Source organism: Wolffia australiana, chromosome 2, assembly GCF_029677425.1.
Source record: "Wolffia australiana isolate 7733 chromosome 2, ASM2967742v1".
In the NCBI taxonomy this organism is placed as follows: Eukaryota; Viridiplantae; Streptophyta; class Magnoliopsida; order Alismatales; family Araceae; genus Wolffia; species Wolffia australiana.
In genome coordinates, this window is record NC_135836.1 from 26069591 (window position 1) to 26086750 (window position 17160).

Sequence of the window (17160 nt, forward strand, 5' to 3'; positions counted from 1 at the left end):
GTTATTTAATGAATCGGAAATGTATCTAGAAAATTTATTAAATTCTAGTTGATTTTCTTAATTTTTTTCTCAAAACATGTTCACTGGTTCTTCACGCATCAGAAATTATTTTGTATATGTTGTTTTTGAATTTTATCCAAATTTAGTCTCGAAATTGTGGAAATACGTTAAATTAGCAAATCATGATTAAGATTTGCTTATTAAGGAAATTGGGAACTAAGATGAGTTGATTAAAGATTCAATTCGATTCAGCATGATTTAATCTGAACTAATGAATATTAAACGACTTGAAAACAAAGGAAATTGGAGAATTAAAAGAATTGAAATCTGCATTTAAGACGAAACTCTGAATGTAAACGAAATTATGAAGTTGCTAAAATTGAACACAAAATGAAGCGTAAAATGAATTCAGATTGAACCAAGAAATACCAGGAATGATCTGTGAATCGATTTGAAAGAATTCTGTGCACAAACAACCAGATTTTCCATGAATTGATGCTTAAGTTTTGGGGAAGAATATGGCGCCGGATCGTCAGAATTTCTGTCCAATTCGAACTCCCAATGCATTCCAGGTTTTTCTTGAGTTGTCAAGGAAGCTAGGCGATCTCTCCTCAAGCTTAAAAATCAAGAACGGCTTTCAATTTCCTCTTTTCCCCAATTCAGTTACTTATTTTGTTTTGTTTGCTTTGTATGGAGGCTAAACGAGGCGCTTAAACTGGGCCACGTGATGCCGCGTATGCGTCAGCCTTCGTAGGCACGGCACTGCATACGTGTAATTTTCACAGAGGAGGCTTGCGTGGACTGTGAGGATCTGCACTCCCATTGGTCCACGCAAGCTTTGCACGACTTAACTCGCTGCGTCGAACGCAATGAGTTAAGTCACACCTTATTGGTTCATGCACACTATGTGTGGTGTGCGACACACATGATGTTGTGTACGTGTGTGTCGGGCACCGAAGACACTGATCGTGAACCTGATTGGCCTGCGCACTCCGCGTACACCCTGCGCAACTTAACATTTGGTTAGCGCTTAAACTGACCCAATAAGGGCCAATTTCATAAAAATGATTTTTATTTAAAATCAAAAAAAATAAAATATAAAAAAACCATTTATTAATGCTTAAAAAATGTTTTATTAACATATAAAAAAAAATTTGGTGCACGATATTTCAAGATTCAAAGAAAGGAAGGCTAGGATCCGAACTTCGCACATCCTCGACCCTGTGATAAGTTTATAATTTTTAGTATATTTCTTATACTGATTTTGAGATTTTATTTAAAATATGAATTATTACTAACATCCATACAAAACAAAATAAATTTGAATTGCATCATTTAATCGAGTTTGGAAAGCGTTATAGGGTTTGAAGTTGGACATAGAGGAATCGAGCGGTAAACAAAGGGCGTTGAAATATTGATCTCTGGAGATTTCTCTGATTTGTTTTTGAATACTTTATTTGAGATTACAGTTCTGTGAAATTGTGTTACAAAACCGTTCCAGGGTGAATAATTGCATTTGGTGTAGGATTAAAAAAGATATTAGAATTTTAAGCATCAAAGGTCAAACACGAATTGAGAAATTTACCCAAAGAAAAATGTGGAGGAGAAGAGGACTGAAGAAAGAATGACCACAAACAAAGAGGTATTACTGATGGGAACTCATTGTTATATTTATGAATCTTTATCTCTGAATTAATAAAATTTTGACATAAAAGTATTCTTGTTGAAATACTTAAAATTAGTCCTTATCTTGAATACTATTTTGAGTAGCCATAAGTGTTGTTAAGGATAATACATTATTCAGAAATATACTGTTATTGTTTGATCTTTGTGATAACTCAGGTTAAGGCTTTGGGGGCCATAAGAAGAAGGCTTTGGGGGCTAAGTTGAAGTAGATTAAGCAACGTTGTTCCGTGGAAGCCTTTGAGGGTTGAGGACGACAAAACTTCATCGACCTTTCCTTTTTTCATAGTATCCTTGTTCAGCCCTATTTCCAAGTGATTTTCTTGGGGGCATTCAAACAAACTTGGTTAGGGCACATCATTACTTCGGGATAGATACCCCCTAACAGCATTATGGATTAGCCTAAGCTGTCTAAAAAAATAACCGTGTCTCCCATTTCCCCTACCTCAGTTCTTAAGTAGCAAAATCCTAGGCTAATTAAAATAAAAACATAATTTAAATAGAGAACCTAATAAAAACGTAGGTTATTCCTTGGCCATTTAAAGTAACACAGCTTATGAAGATTTATCCAATCTAGATGAAATAGTCAAGAAATCCCAATATTTATATTCTGCTAACCCATCGATCAAGTTGTAATAAATCAATGGCTTAGCATTAATATGAAGGCTTTTAAATACAATATTTGGTAGCTAATTTCACTCCAAATGTTCCATCTCATAGATAAGTATAATCTCACAACTTTGAGGCTCATATTTTTGTTGGGTTCTAGAGGCCGTGACATGGATGAAGAAATGGAAATGACACGCAACCTAAGACTTTTGTAAAATCGTATGGCATCGATAAAACCACGAAATGAAATACCTTTGCACGGATCGCATCCGTGATTTCTTGGATCCCCGAGACAGATGAGTCGAGCTGCTCAAGTGTGCAGCCTATAGACATATATGCGATACTCAGCACGTCAAATCTCCTCCTTCAATTGACAAGCCACATTCAATCTCTATCATTGTCGTTACGTCGTCCTGATCGCATCGGGGATGGAGAGATGGTGTGGGGAGAAGGGAGAAAAAGGGGAAAGGCCCCTGAACAATTCTGGCCTGGTGAATTTTGTTCAGGGTTTTCCCCTATTTATATTAAGTGGGTAGTTTTCATAAAAACTCCCAAATTTTAAGTATATCTTATGTTATCCAAAAGACCATTTGTGATGTAACACGACCGATGGGATCGAGCGGCTCATGTTACACCACAGGGGACAGATGAGAATATGTTATGCAACGAGGTCAAATGATGCAAACACATAGTAGAATCAACGAGAAGCACGTTGAAAAAACCAGATGATGCAGGGCATAAACACAGATGTCTACACGAGGGGTCAATGCGGGGGCTCCCAAAGACATGGGTGTTCCACTTAGAGGTTGATGGTGTGGGAAATGTTCGTCGTCCGTGAGTCACCATGAGCGATGTTGGTCCGACACCGATGAAAGAAAATTCCTCGCGTGAGTTTGATGGATAATCCTATGATCACATTTAATTTCTCTCGTGGCAGCGGAAGAGTCGTAAAACTGGCACTAAAGAATGCAATTAATATTGTAAATGAAAAGGGGAAAAAACAAACCTGCAGGCGCGGACCGTATGTCTGGGCTGGTCGTATCTGCCATGTGATAACGACAAAGTCCAAGGGTGAATTCACAAACGAGACGGCAAAGATACAAGATGAGGTAAGTGGCAATGGATCGTCTTTGGCTCTTCTAGGGAAATGGGACCAGTAACTCCTTGATTCGGGGGATAGCAACTGTGGAATGTAGCTGAAAGCAAGAACTCGAGCAACAATGGAGGAGGCATTCAATGTCGGGATAGGTGGCCGCTTAACAGATCGTCGGAGCTATCCATGTCCAGAACAGCTTGTCGGTTGGGTACAATGAAAGTCGGAAGGAGAGGATCAAGCTGAGGTGCTCAAACAACTGTGGAGTCTTGAGGGTCGTTGGAAACACGTATAGACTAGTTGATATCTGCAAAGTTTCGAGAGTCGATGGGTGCGCCTTTTGACCGATTGGCATTCACGATCGAAGACTGGATGCCTATCAACCCGAGCGATAGTTGGAGGCACGTGAAAACTACTACAAGATCACAAATGAATCAATAAATTGTGGATTTCAAACACGTCGACCGTGAACAGTTCTGCCCTGTAATCGATCAATCGCTATGGAGGGGTCTCTGACGACTGGATGGAACGGTCACGACAACAGATATTTGGATTATTTTTTTGATGTCGCGATTGGATTGTGTCCACCTGCGTGACAACAACTTCCTCCAAGGAGATCGACGACCTGATCTGGAGAGGAACCGCAAGCGCTCGGGGTTGGAGAATCAAACGGCAGAGATAATCTCCTTCCACGACTTCTTCCTTCCAACAATCTCAATGAGAACAAAGGGTGGACCAAGAGGCCTACGAGATGGGAACCCTAGGTTTCCACACGGCTTTTCTTCTAGAGCAACAATGCAATAAACTCCGAGTTTTCCAAAAGGACAATTCAAAAACTCTCAGATCTGCCTCCCCACGTTCACTTTCCCTTCTTATAGTAGAAAGGGTGGAGCGGTTATGGGTGCCATGGTGGGTCCCTATTAAGGGGGAGTTTATTGGGTTTCCCTTAAGAGGGTCCTTTAGGGGATGAAATAAGTCAACATGGGCTCCCCCCTAGAGGTGTAGACTCATTCACCAAAAAACACAAACACAAACCCTTACGAGGGAGGCCCATACTCATGTAGGAGGGGCCTCCCAAAAGTCAAAGACGGCGAAAAGAAAGAGTAAAACGACACAATGACAGGCCCATACACGAGAAGTAGGTTGTCATATAACCATAAAGGAACACGACACGTAACAAGATCATGTGAATGCAGTTTTCTCAAACTTGATAGCGGTAATGTAGATTCTTCATATCGACTCGAGCTCCGCGAAGCGGTTGGTGGTAAGTTTGGACGTGCTTGATTGGATGGTCCTCCATCAATTTGTGTGTGACCCTCTAGGCCCATGTATTAGTTTAGTTGATGACTCTAGCGGCCCAATAACCTTTATTGGCCTTTCAAATTAATTAATTATATCAGCATATAGATTAATTAATGTCGGATCAATTTGGCCCAATCGATAGGTCGAGTCTCCAATATGTGGGGGGCCAAGCTAAACCTCGTGTTCTAGAAGATACAAAGGAGTGTATATCGACTCACTCATGGAACCTGTTCATCATCGGTTACCGTGTATGTATAGTCCCTCATCCACTTGACACTCCTTGGATGACTTAGGGTATGGTCAATTGTCAAACCCTAATCGGTCATCAGAGTTAGTACTGATGCATTCAGAAATCATCGGAGAACTCTTCTCCGATATTTCACTACTTTGGCCAAGGACTTCATCGCATCGTCTTCCTTGAGTTGTCACCTCTTATACCGAGGGTGAACAATCTCATCTTGACCACTCAATTATCTTCGTGAACTTCTTGATACACCCAAACTAAGACCGTTTAGAATCCCATGATTAGAGACTCGTTGGCCATAGCGAAAGTGCAACCGCCCGTCCACAAGATGTCTTTGGTATCTCAAGTGTAAGGACCACTTACACAACCGTGACGTGAATCAACCTGATTGACAGTTTGGTATAATACCATTCAGGGATCTGTACAGATCAATTCAGTGAACTTTTTCCACTAAACATCATCCACTATCTATCCTTAATGTCTCCACACTAATGGCTGTGGGACTGGCCATATTCATCATATGAGTGAGGCTAGATAGTACTATTCTATCTGGATACTTTGATATCCTTCTTACGTATCCTTTGAATAAGAATGTTTAGAACACATGCTTAAAGACTAGTGATCTCCGTATTATGATCTCATGATAATTCAGTAGGTCTGATCATGTTTTCATGGGATTCATTGTAGGCATCACACGTGCACTATAATGAATATGTTCTAATAATAAACATGGAACGAGATGTGGAATGTGTGATTGGCTTGCCGACCACATATATTTCCATCAATTTTTTTGTGAATTCAACTCGAAATGATTTCTTGGTGTAGGAATTTATTTATGTCATAGATAGTGTATTAGAACTCATGGAATGACATACATATTTGCATGAACATACTTAATATTTAGTATGCTTTAGGTATCAATTGGGCATACTCATTTTCCTATAACAGCTCATCATCATTAGTTTTCATTAATCTATCTAATCTACGGTATGAGCATTGATATATTTACATATTCATATCCTTTTTCAACAAAGTACCTTGATCCTGGCAGAATATACAAATCTGCAGTGAGTTCCTTACAGTTACATTTGTGTCTTCTTCTCACCACCCATCCATCATATCCATCCATCCATGCATATCCATCCATCCATACATGTTCATCACTCTATATCCATCCATCCATGCATATCCATCTATCCATACGTGTTCATCATACGTGATCATCACTCCATATCCATCCATCCATGCATATCCATCTATCCATCTGAGTTCATCACTCCATATCCATCCATCCATATCTGTTTGTCCTTATGCTTCTGTCACTCCACATCCATTGATCCTTATCAATCTGTCCACATGCATCAGTCACTCCACATCCATCCATACATATCCATCTGTCCATATAAATCGATCACTCCACATATTTCCATCCATAATTATCTCTCCATATGCATCCGTCAATCACTCCACATCCATCTATACATATCCGCCTGTCCATATAAATCGATCACTCCACATATGTCCATCCATATCCATCTGTTCGTATGCGTCTGCCACTCCACATCCATCCATCTCATATCATTTATTTTCTTTCTCCCACATTTCCTACTAGTGTCATATTTATAAATATTTATGCACATTTATTAACTAATATAATTATCATTATCAGACTCTCATCTCACCATATCTCTTATATTTTAAAATATATATTTTCATTCCCTAATCACCATTAGAAATGAATTAATTCTCTAACCATCATTCCCAATGGAGGTCACCCTTTCCCATCTCTATAAGTTGTTACATGGTCTAGTTTTTATGTTAAGCTGTTGCTATAGGATGAATGGTTGTAAAACAAATTCTTTTATTTTAGTTCTGACCCCAACTTAATAGAGCTAATTTATGATTTTACTTAAGAGAATTTCTCACTTTTATGGTAAAATGATATCGATTCCCTAGATTATTACAAATAGTATATATCAAGATTGGATCAATCAAATAGTTCGTTATTCCATGTTCATATGGCTAACGATTACATTTATATTTGTTTCATATTATTAATTTTAAGAAAAATATATATCAAAATGGTCACTTGTACCAAATTGAAAAATCAATAGTATAAATATGTGTACTAAATCTTCACCTCCGTAGTAGTCTCTCTGAGTTGATACCTCAATATTAATCAACCTGAATATATTTTAAGATAAACTTATGTAGCTTATTATACAAACGTACAAAGAGTTGGGTCATGATGACCAGGTACAAAGTCACAATCTTGGACTAATTGCAAGTTTGAATTAGATTTTGATGTCCAAAATATTATTTATGTGTAACCCCATGTATTACCCCATGTATCATTCTAATTAACAACTTCAGTGGCCAAATAACTTTTACTGGCCTTCCAAATTAATTAAATATATCATCATACAAATTATTTAAGCACAAATCAATAAGTTGAGTCTCTAGCTTGTGGAGTGCCAAGCTATACCTTGTGCTATAGAAGATGAAAATGAGTGTATTTACTCAGTCATTGAACCTTTTGGCCCTCAGTTACTATGCACTTATAATTCCTCATCTTTTTGACAGTTTCTAGGTTCACAATAAGTTGATTCATATCAGTTACTATTAATGTATTCGGAAATCATTAGAGAACCCTTCTCTGATATTGTATTACTTTGGCCAAGGACTTCATAAAATAAATTTCACTTTATTATTTTATCTTATATCGGGGGTGCACAATCCTGTCTTGAACACTTAATCATCTTTGTGAACTACTTGTTTCACTCAAGCAAAGACAGTCTACTTTCATTATGATTTACGTGTTCCTATTTCAACAAATAGGAACACGTAAATCATAATGAAAGTATATTGATTTGTTCATATGACATCTTTTGTGGCTCGGGTCAAAGGACCACATACAATACTGTGAAATGAATCAACCTGATTGAAAATTTGGTATCATCCCATTCAAATATCCAAATAGATCAATTTAAAGAACTATTTCTGATAAATAGTTTCCACTATTTATCCTTTATCCCTCCACACTAATGGCTACAAGATTGGTCACACTCATCATATGAGCGAGACTAGATGGTGTTATTCTATGTGGATGCTTTGATGTCCTTCTCAAGTATCCTTTGAGTAAGAATATTTAGAAGACATGCTTAAAGACTAATGATCTCCGTATTATGATCTCATCATAATTCACTAAGTCCGATAATGTATTTGTGACTTCATTATAAGCATCACACGTGAACTATATTCATGCCAATCTTTCTGGAGTCAATTACATGATTTAGAAGCAATATAATATTATTCATATTTGTCTGATTTACCTCCCTGAGAAGGTATAGAGGGATTACGAGTATCATAGATCATGACATAATTGTCTTTATGTTGTAAGTAATTTTTCATTTCATGTACCTTGGAAGAAATTCTAAGATTAACAACTATTGGTAAAAATTCTGAGTTATGTTAAGGAATGATGCTTGGATGAGAACCAAGTACCTAGTGTTATTCTATTTGTGGAAGTAGAAATGATATATATCTTCAAAAGATATAATATGTTTGGCAATAACAAGTTTACCTATAGCTAGAGAAAGGCGTATGTAGTAGAGATGTATTGAGATGTAACCAAAGAAGACAATTTTTTTGACCTCTCATCTAGTTTATGTTTTGTATAATATCACAAGTATGACTAATTGTCACAAGGTCAAATCCCGAGCTAGGTCTCTTGCTCGAATCTGATGTGTGCCGGCCTCAGTGCTCAGAGAAAAACACTGAGCAGCCTTGATCTCTTGCAGCGGAAGTCTTTGCAATTGCTTAAGATCGCATAGAGGAGATGGTGGGGATGCAGCCCCATCAGAGAATAGGGTCATTGCATTCATATCATGAAAATTTACCTCATAGTGGGGACAATTACATGGGGGAAGACGAGGGGTGATACAAACGAACGAGACATGGTGCCTTGCGCCAAGGTAGTGTCACCTCTTCACCTTGAGGCCGTCGCTCGGCATGCGTGCGCCCACTCTGCCGCTACACATGTGGCCCGGGCTAAGCGCCGCGCGCCCGCGGGCGTGGCGATCACACACGCCACCCCTGCCTTGATGATCACACACGCCACCCCTGCCTTGACGATCACACACGTCACCAGCACCCGCGCAGACACCTTCACGCGTAGTCTGCAAGACGCCGCCGCATTCGACACCCCAAGCTGGGCGCTGCGCGCCCAACATGACTCGCGGGAGCGCTTCATGCCCCCTATGCCGCCTTGGCGCTCTCAGTGCGCCACATGCCTTAGTCTCCTGGTGGGATGTCTCCCTACCCTACGCCCCGCACATGCAATGCGCGCTGCCCACACGGCCGCTGCGCGACACCCTGCACAACTCTGTACGCTGCACCGACTGCACGCCACCCGGCTTGCGCGTCCCGCTCCCGCACGCGACACTTCCTGCTCTCCCACGACGCTTGGCACTCGCGTGTGCGTTGGCGCCCGTGCGTGGCGCTTGGTGTTGGCGCGTGGCGTTGGCGCTTAGCGCGCACGCGCTCATGCTTGTCGGCCTGCGCGCACGGACTTCACCTGATCCATTCCGCCTTGGGCATGGACGGGCACGCACACCGTCTATAGTTTATCACCACATACAGGGGCGATGGCCTGAAAGATCAGGTTTTGGCACCACAACCCATAATGACTCAGTCCTTTAATATCGTGAGTCTAAAACGCGAACACGCCCTCCCAATAAGTATGTAGGCCTCTGGGCAGGGAATGACGCCTAGTTAGGGTCCTAAAACTAACACATACAACTGAACCTTCTTAAAGATAATTAATTAGGGAAAATATTAATATCAATTCATTAGGGGATTTATTGTATCGAATAGGCATGCTTAGTCTATTTATAATTTTAGTTGCAACTGCTTCATCCCAAAACCATTTCTACATTTTAGTTGATCAACTAAATCAAGGGAAATTTCTACAATATGCCTCTGTTTTCTTTCAATGGTTCCATTCTTCTCAAGATTGTGTGGAAAGAACATTCTGCGCATGATCCCTTGATTTTTAAGATATGAATGGAGATCTTGATACTATCTGATAAGCACAAATTTAGAGGATTTAATTCATTATTTGGAATAGGGATTATTCAATAAAAATATATTTAACCATACTTAAGAATATTTATTCACTGATGAGTACAGATTGTCTCCACAGAGAATGATGATTATGGATTTAATTCTCTTACTACAGTGATTATTGGTACGAGAAGAGATAAATACGAGAATAGAATAGGTGAGATAGTGATATTGAGGAAATATAAATAGAATTACGCAAAGTGTTACGAGAATAAGGTAGAGGACATGACGGATACGATAGTGATCTAATGCATGAACGGTATGATGGTTAGGATAGAGAGGAGATAATGGGGACGTAAGGAAGTGAAATGATAAATAAAAATATGATAACAAAATATAATTATGATAATGATGATGTTGGGAGAGAAACAACGTAAGGCGAAGACACTTACCTTAGATCCTTCTGTTCCGCGAGGATCACGGCAATTTGCGAGTTCTGGTAAGCTCCCCCTCTTCTCTATAGCTTCTTCCCACACACCCAAGATACCAAGAACACACTCGATAGATCTCAAAACTCACTATCTTTCAATCAATCCACACAAGTAGGAAGCAAGTTCTGGATGAATTTCATAGTGATCCAGTACTCTATTCATAGATAAGAGGGTATGGTAGAAAGAGGAGGGGGAGATGAAGCAGTGCTGAAAATTTCAGCTCAGTCTGAGATATATATCATCAGATATTGCTGTTTGAAGTTGGAGTAATCCTAGCCCTTGATTTTTGGTCTCTCCTCATCATCGTCTCTAGCGCTTCCTCATTTTTCATTTCTGCTTAACTGTCAAATCACTTAGATTCCTCATCCTCTCGTCTTATGTGCTCACTTTTTTCGGAGCTGCCACGTGTACTTGTAGGGGAAAAGACAAAGAGAGAGAGAGAGAGAAAAGAGGGAAAAGGCAAAGTAGGATTTTGTCTTTTTCCTTTCTTTGTCACCAGAAAGAGAGAGAGGTCGAAGACAGAATAGCTGTCTTCTTGCGCCCGCAACATGTATTGCAAATAAAAAAAGGAGATACATTTTTCGATTGGTCCACGTCGCCAGAAAATTCAACAATTCATATTAAATAAAATAAAAACCCAAAAAATACAAATAAATATATATTTTGACTTAGAAAAATTATATATTTTCAAATTTAATGTCAAAAAACTCCACAAAAATTATATTATTTTGGAATCTATTCTTGGAAAATTCATCAAAAATGCATAAAAATGTGAAAAATTCAGTTTATCTTTCTGAACATAGATTTAATCATTTTAAACTAGATAACATGCAAAATAAGTAATTTAATACAAATAAACATGTAAATATGATCATGTAAGGTACTAAAAATACATGTTATCACTCTCCCCCAAATCAGATTGAAAATATTGAATACTACTGTTATTGATTTTCTTTTTCTCGATTTTTGAAAATTGATAAAAGTGAGTAATAAGCCATTTTTTTCCTTTTTAGAGAATAGAGCCACATATTTTTCCTTAATCATGGATAAAAACATGATAATATGAGAACCATAATGCAATAAAAGACATGATGCTTCTATAGGCTAGAATTAATCAATTCAACAGTTTTATTTAAGACATGATAAGTAGGTGTAAAGGGAAGCTTATGGGATTTTGAAAATATGCATGAGTCTCACACATGTTGTTTATTAAAATGATAAATTAGAATATAAAATTTAGTAATAATGTTTTGTAGAGTACAAAATTGAGGATACTTAAGTCTTACGTACCCTGTCTCTTGAGCGGTATGTTCTCCAAGATCGGCTTCAGGACATGGTCCACAAGAATTTAGATAATAAAATCCTCCTTTAGTTGATCCTTACAGAAGGATCTGATTTTACACAAACGTCATTATCCACTGTTAGTTTGTGAGCAAAAAGTAAAAGTTTAATTATTTTAGGCGCAAGGAAATTTTCTTTATCACAGGTAGTAATCGTAGAAGAACCGATGGATAAATTGTTCAGATCTGTACTGTTCGTTTCTTGAAGTGCATTCACGACATTCTCTGGCTCTATGACTGAATTGGGAGAATATCAGACACTAAGGTTGATAACGTTTGTTTCTTCCTGAGAATACTCCCTAGATTGATAGTATTCTCTTCTCGGCGTGTAGCTTTTAGCTTGTAATTTCTGTGTCTGTACATTATTAACAAAAGGTCGAAAGTTGCTAACATTCATACATTGTTAAATTTGAAAGAGATGTATCGTGAGCATTCACATTGGACATGATTTCTTCAAATTTCATATGCAGTAATACTGTTTGAAAAATTGGGCATATTCTAGACCAAGCCCACTCAGGAAAGTAAAATTAATCACAGTTTCACTCACTTGATGTCCGACAGATCTAAAGTGTTATATTCCTCAGTTGTCAAAGCACCTTTTTTTTAATGTTATGAAACTGGCGATGAAGCACCATAACCCAAGCTTGATTTCTGCTGGAAAACGTGTTTTCCTGTGTGTCCCATGCTTCTTTTATGGATCTTTCCCTATTTCTGCACAAGATTATTCATCGAATTCAGGAATGCAGGAATCTCAGAGTTTGTTCATCGATCTTCCACCACGGCTTGAACTCCGGATAGGCAATCTCCTTTCCTTGTGGATATGCGATTCTAATTGGTAAAGGTATCTCTTCTATATATTTGTTTACATCATACCCATTTAAGATTGGCAGGATTGAGCATTTTCCATGTCTGGTAGTTCTCGTCGGTGATCTTCAGGGGTACCACGGCTCCAGTTGGGACGAATACTTGAACATGTTTTGTGGACATTCTGACTTTATTTTAAGAGCTTGTGGTGGAGATATCTGTGGACATGCTAAGCTGATAGCTCTGATAGCATGAAAGAAGAACGTCAATGGGGAACGAAGAGGAGAGAGAGAGAGAGAGAGAGAGAGAGAGAGAGAGAGAGAGAGAGATCATGTAGGCTAAGGTGGTTGCATTTTATTATATTTCACCCAATTAGAGACTTACTCTTGGTTGCTATTTAAAATACAATATATAACAGAGCTATATATAACTAGAGACTTGCTACGTTTCAATCATGACCGGCTCTTATTTTACCATTTATGTTCAATCCAGACTTTATCTATGTTTGATCCGATGCTCTAGAATTGATCCCATCCAGATTTGATCCTAACCATTTAGATATAATACTTTACTGAATCCTAACCATCTAAACGAGTATAGTTGATGACTGCTCATTAGAAGGTATCGATAAGGGAGCAAAGCCGCATGCGCGCAGCGGCATTTATTTATTCTTCGGACAGAAAAACGAGACGGCTGAGACTGCCATCACAAGTCCGGCTCTCACTGCGAGGCCCTCCTGCCGCGGAGAAACAGAGTCTCGTCGTCGCGGGCGAACTTGATCTTCCTCACTTCCTCCTCGGAGATGCGGTAAGAGTTGGCCAGCACGTCGATGGGGATGCCCCGCAGAACAGACGTCTTCCCGGCGAGCGGGCTGACCATGGCGTAGTCGTTGGTCTTGAAGGCCACCCACTCGAACTCGTCCTCTTCCGCCCGCTTCACCACGGCGTGGCCCTGCGGCACGACCAGCATCTGGCCCCGGCGCACCGTCCCGTCAAACAGCAGCTTCTCGCCGGCACCTGAAATCTGCACCCGCCCCGTGCCGCGGATGACGTACAGGACGCTGTGCGCGTTGATGTGCCACAGCGGCGCCACGATAGCGTTCTGCCGGCAGAGAAGAGATCAGAGCTCAGCGAGAGTCGAGTATTTTCTAACAGTAATCGAGCTTACCCGGCGGAGATGGCCCTTCTCGGCGCTGAGACGGAGGAATCGGAGGATGGGCAGCTTCTGGCTGTTGAGAGTGGAGATGTGCCCGCCCTGCGGAGAGTACACGTCGAACTTGGCGGGGTCGGCGATGTTCTCTACGAGCCTCATGTTGCAGAGGGCCTCCTCGAGCCCGTTGTCTTCTTCCATCTCCATCTCCATCTCCCTGCTCGGAGCGGCGATGTGTAGCTCCTTCTCTACCTTGATTATCGTCCCCCTGCGGTCGTCCTCGCCCTTGAGCTTCCTCACCACGTCTCTCCTCACGCCGAGCGCCTCGCTGAGGATCTCATCGTCGAAGCCGCGGAAGACGTTGCCGCCGCCGGAGCTCTCCTCCCCCTTCTCTTCTCCGCCGCGCTGCTGCCCCGCTAGGAAGGATCTCTGGTGGCGGAATCCAACGCGCTCGTAAGGTTTGAGACGGAGAACGGATGAAGATTTTGATGGGGTTCTTTGGGGCTTACTCTGGGGGATCGGTCGAGCTGGTTGGCCTGGTTCGCGACGTCGAAGACGGTCACAGCGATGACGGGCTTGTCGCCGTTGTTGTAGCACCAGTGCGCTACTCCCGCGGGCAAGGCGATGATGTCACCCTGCCTGAAGCGGCGGATTTTCTGGTGCTGGTCGCCGGAGACGCGCTCGCCGTGGCGCTCCTCCCTTCTCTCGCGCCGCTCCTGTCCATGCTCCATCGACTGGAACGTCTCCGGGCAACCAGGAATGACCACGCCGCTGATTCCAGAGCCTGAGGTTTCACCAACCCAAGTTTCAAACCATCACGTAGTGTACATGATGATGAATTAGGGTTTACCTTGGACGATGTAGACGAGCCTGGGGGAGTTGGAGAACTCGGGCAGCATGAGGCCGCGCGGCTCGATGGTGTTGCGGACGGCGGCGACGCCCGCGCAATCGAACTGCTGGTCGCGGCTGTCCCAGAACTCGCTCACGCCGGCCTCGGACTCGACGCGCCGGCGGGCCTCCTGCGGCCTTAGATTCTCGAGCCGGCATGAGCTCTCGCCGGAGACTCTCCTTTGCGCCGGGTACATCTGACCCAGACAGCCATGGACGACAAGACTGGCACAGAAGAGAAGATAGCACAATGCAGGAGATTTCGCTACACTTGCCATGGTCGCTTTGTTGACGGTGGAGGCTTTATTCTGGAGGTGGAAGATTAGACTTATTTATAGGCGAGATTGGGTCTCAGGGAGGCGACATCTGTGACGGCGGCGGAGTTTTCCATGGCGATTTCAGGCTCCGTCGCCGCCGCGTGACTGCTGCATGCTGAGCTTCGGACATCTGGGGAGCAAGAGAGGGGATAGTGGCGAGACAGAGATAAGAGTGTAGCGTGGAGAAACGAGATAGAGAAGAAAGGATTTGTAAATAAAACGATTTCTGCGGAGGCAACGATCAAGTACCGCGGCTTAACGGTCGAGTGACATTTGAATTAGAGTTAGAGAGTGAGAATTGGTGTCCGTTTGCTTGATGGTCCTTGACGACCCATCAAGCTTAATGCTACCATAACTTTGCCCTGTTTTGTTGGGAAAATTAGCAGGTTGATACTTGCTTCAGCCGAGAAGGCTGCTCCGTGTAGACTGCTGGTTTATATAGTTAAGGAATGACCTAAGAAGGTAAATTATTCTATGATGCTTAACATTTCTCTCTCTCAATCTCTTTCCCATGAGTTTTCTCTTCTCTCTCTCAGGTTTCTCTTTTTCTCTCTCCTCAATCAGCCACTTTCTTTGACTTTTCTCCTCCGCCTACTCTCTCTCTTTCTATCTGCCACCATTGGGTATTCTTCCCTCACTAATTCGATGTGTTTCTCTGATGCGGGACAACCTCAAGGACGAGGCCCGGCCGTCACCGAGGGTTCGTGCTCGGTGTCGGTAGTGTCGGTGCACGTCGTCTACTCATGGGTAGGCGTGCAGCACGGGTCTCCTGTGGGGACGAGCTATGATGAAATGCTCCGGGTAGGGGTTTCGTAAGTGCAGTTGCCGACAGGCCAACGGGGAACCGACGTCCGAGGCTCGACGGGGTCCCCCGGAGATGGGGATAGACCTCCTGACCCTCGTCCGGACGGACGAGGTTGCTACGACGCCGAACGGGATTTCTCCCGCCGGAGGTTGCTCGCACGTGACGAGCGAGTCGACTCGTACCCAAACCGGGTAAGACACTCAATAGTGCGAAGTTTTCACCCGGCCTGTCACACTCACCTACGTCTAACCCGAGCGCTGTGGAGTCAACCAAAAATATAATCCAAAACATAAATGACGGGAACAGTACTGCGTACCTCGTCGTTGCACCGGGAGAAGTTCGTCCTTGACTCGGGCAGGAGTTCAGCTAGGCCTCGATGGCGCCAGGAGGGCGATGGCGGCAGCTCGTGCGGACGTGGGCAGACGCTGGCGGGTTGTGGTGGCTGCAGGTAGGCGCAGCAGCTACAACAGGACGCGGCCGGATGCGCGTGTAGCGCAGCACGAGGGGGAACACGGGCAGCTTGTGCCAGAAGCGCGGGCAAGCGCGGCACGGCCGCGCGGAAGAGCGCGGCGCGGGGCAAGGTGTAGGCGCGTCACGGCAGCGCTGGTGAGCGGCGCGATGGGCGCAGTGGGCGCGGTGATGGCGCGGCGCGGCGGGCAAGGCGCGGCAAGGTCGCAGCGCGATGGCGTGGCACGGTGGTGTGGCACGAGCAGCAAGGGGGCGTCGGACCGCGGGACAGCAAGGGCGAGGGACCGGCACCAACGGACACAGCCACCCGTGGTGGTTCGTCGCGTTGCGGCGGGCTACACTTGCACCACTACGTCGTGCGGCGAGACGTCACCGAGAGGGACGGCCGAGCTCGGGGCGCGGGACCAGGAGGTGTTGACCGAGCCAGCGACTGCGGTCGGGATTACTCGCCGTGAGCGGGGGAAGCTCGTCGACGGCGTCGCGAGCAGCGGGTCGGCACCAGACGCGGGGCCACGAGCGGACGCACCGGGTGCACCGGTGGCGGGTTGGCTAAGCACGCACCCGGCAGGTCGGCCTCTGTCGCAACCGAGGCTGAAGGTTGCAGAGGTGTCTTCGGCCGAGTAGTAGTCAGGGCAGGACCGGCGACCTGCGGTGCAACGAGTCAGGGCGGCAGCAAGAGCTCCGGCAGGCAGTATCGTCGGTGTCCGTTCAAGAGTTCGCTGGTGCAGCCGACCAGGGAAGGCGCTGACCGGGAAAGTCGCGCGGGAAGCGGTCAACATGGTTGTGTCCGCGGGAGCGCCACGGAGGGGCGGAGCAGGGCCACAGGGCGCCGTCCGCTGCGAAGTTCTGTGCGGGCGCGCGGGTTTGCGACGTAGCGGCCGCGGCGCACGGGCACTCCCCCGG

General features: G+C 43.7%; 1 protein-coding gene across 1 annotated transcript; it reads right to left on the reverse strand.

The window, feature by feature from the left end:
- Nucleotides 1–13286: 13286 nt before the first annotated feature.
- Nucleotides 13287–16884, reverse strand: LOC144715711 (cocosin 1-like). The gene is made up of 5 exons (XM_078590682.1): nt 16106–16884; nt 14630–15114; nt 14289–14563; nt 13798–14208; nt 13287–13731 (listed from the first exon to the last, which is right to left on the reverse strand). The coding sequence occupies exons 2-5, from the start codon at nt 14943–14945 to the stop codon at nt 13351–13353; spliced, it is 1383 nt and encodes a 460-aa protein (XP_078446808.1). The 5' UTR covers nt 14946–15114; nt 16106–16884; the 3' UTR covers nt 13287–13350.
- Between the last annotated feature and the right edge of the window lie 276 nt (nt 16885–17160).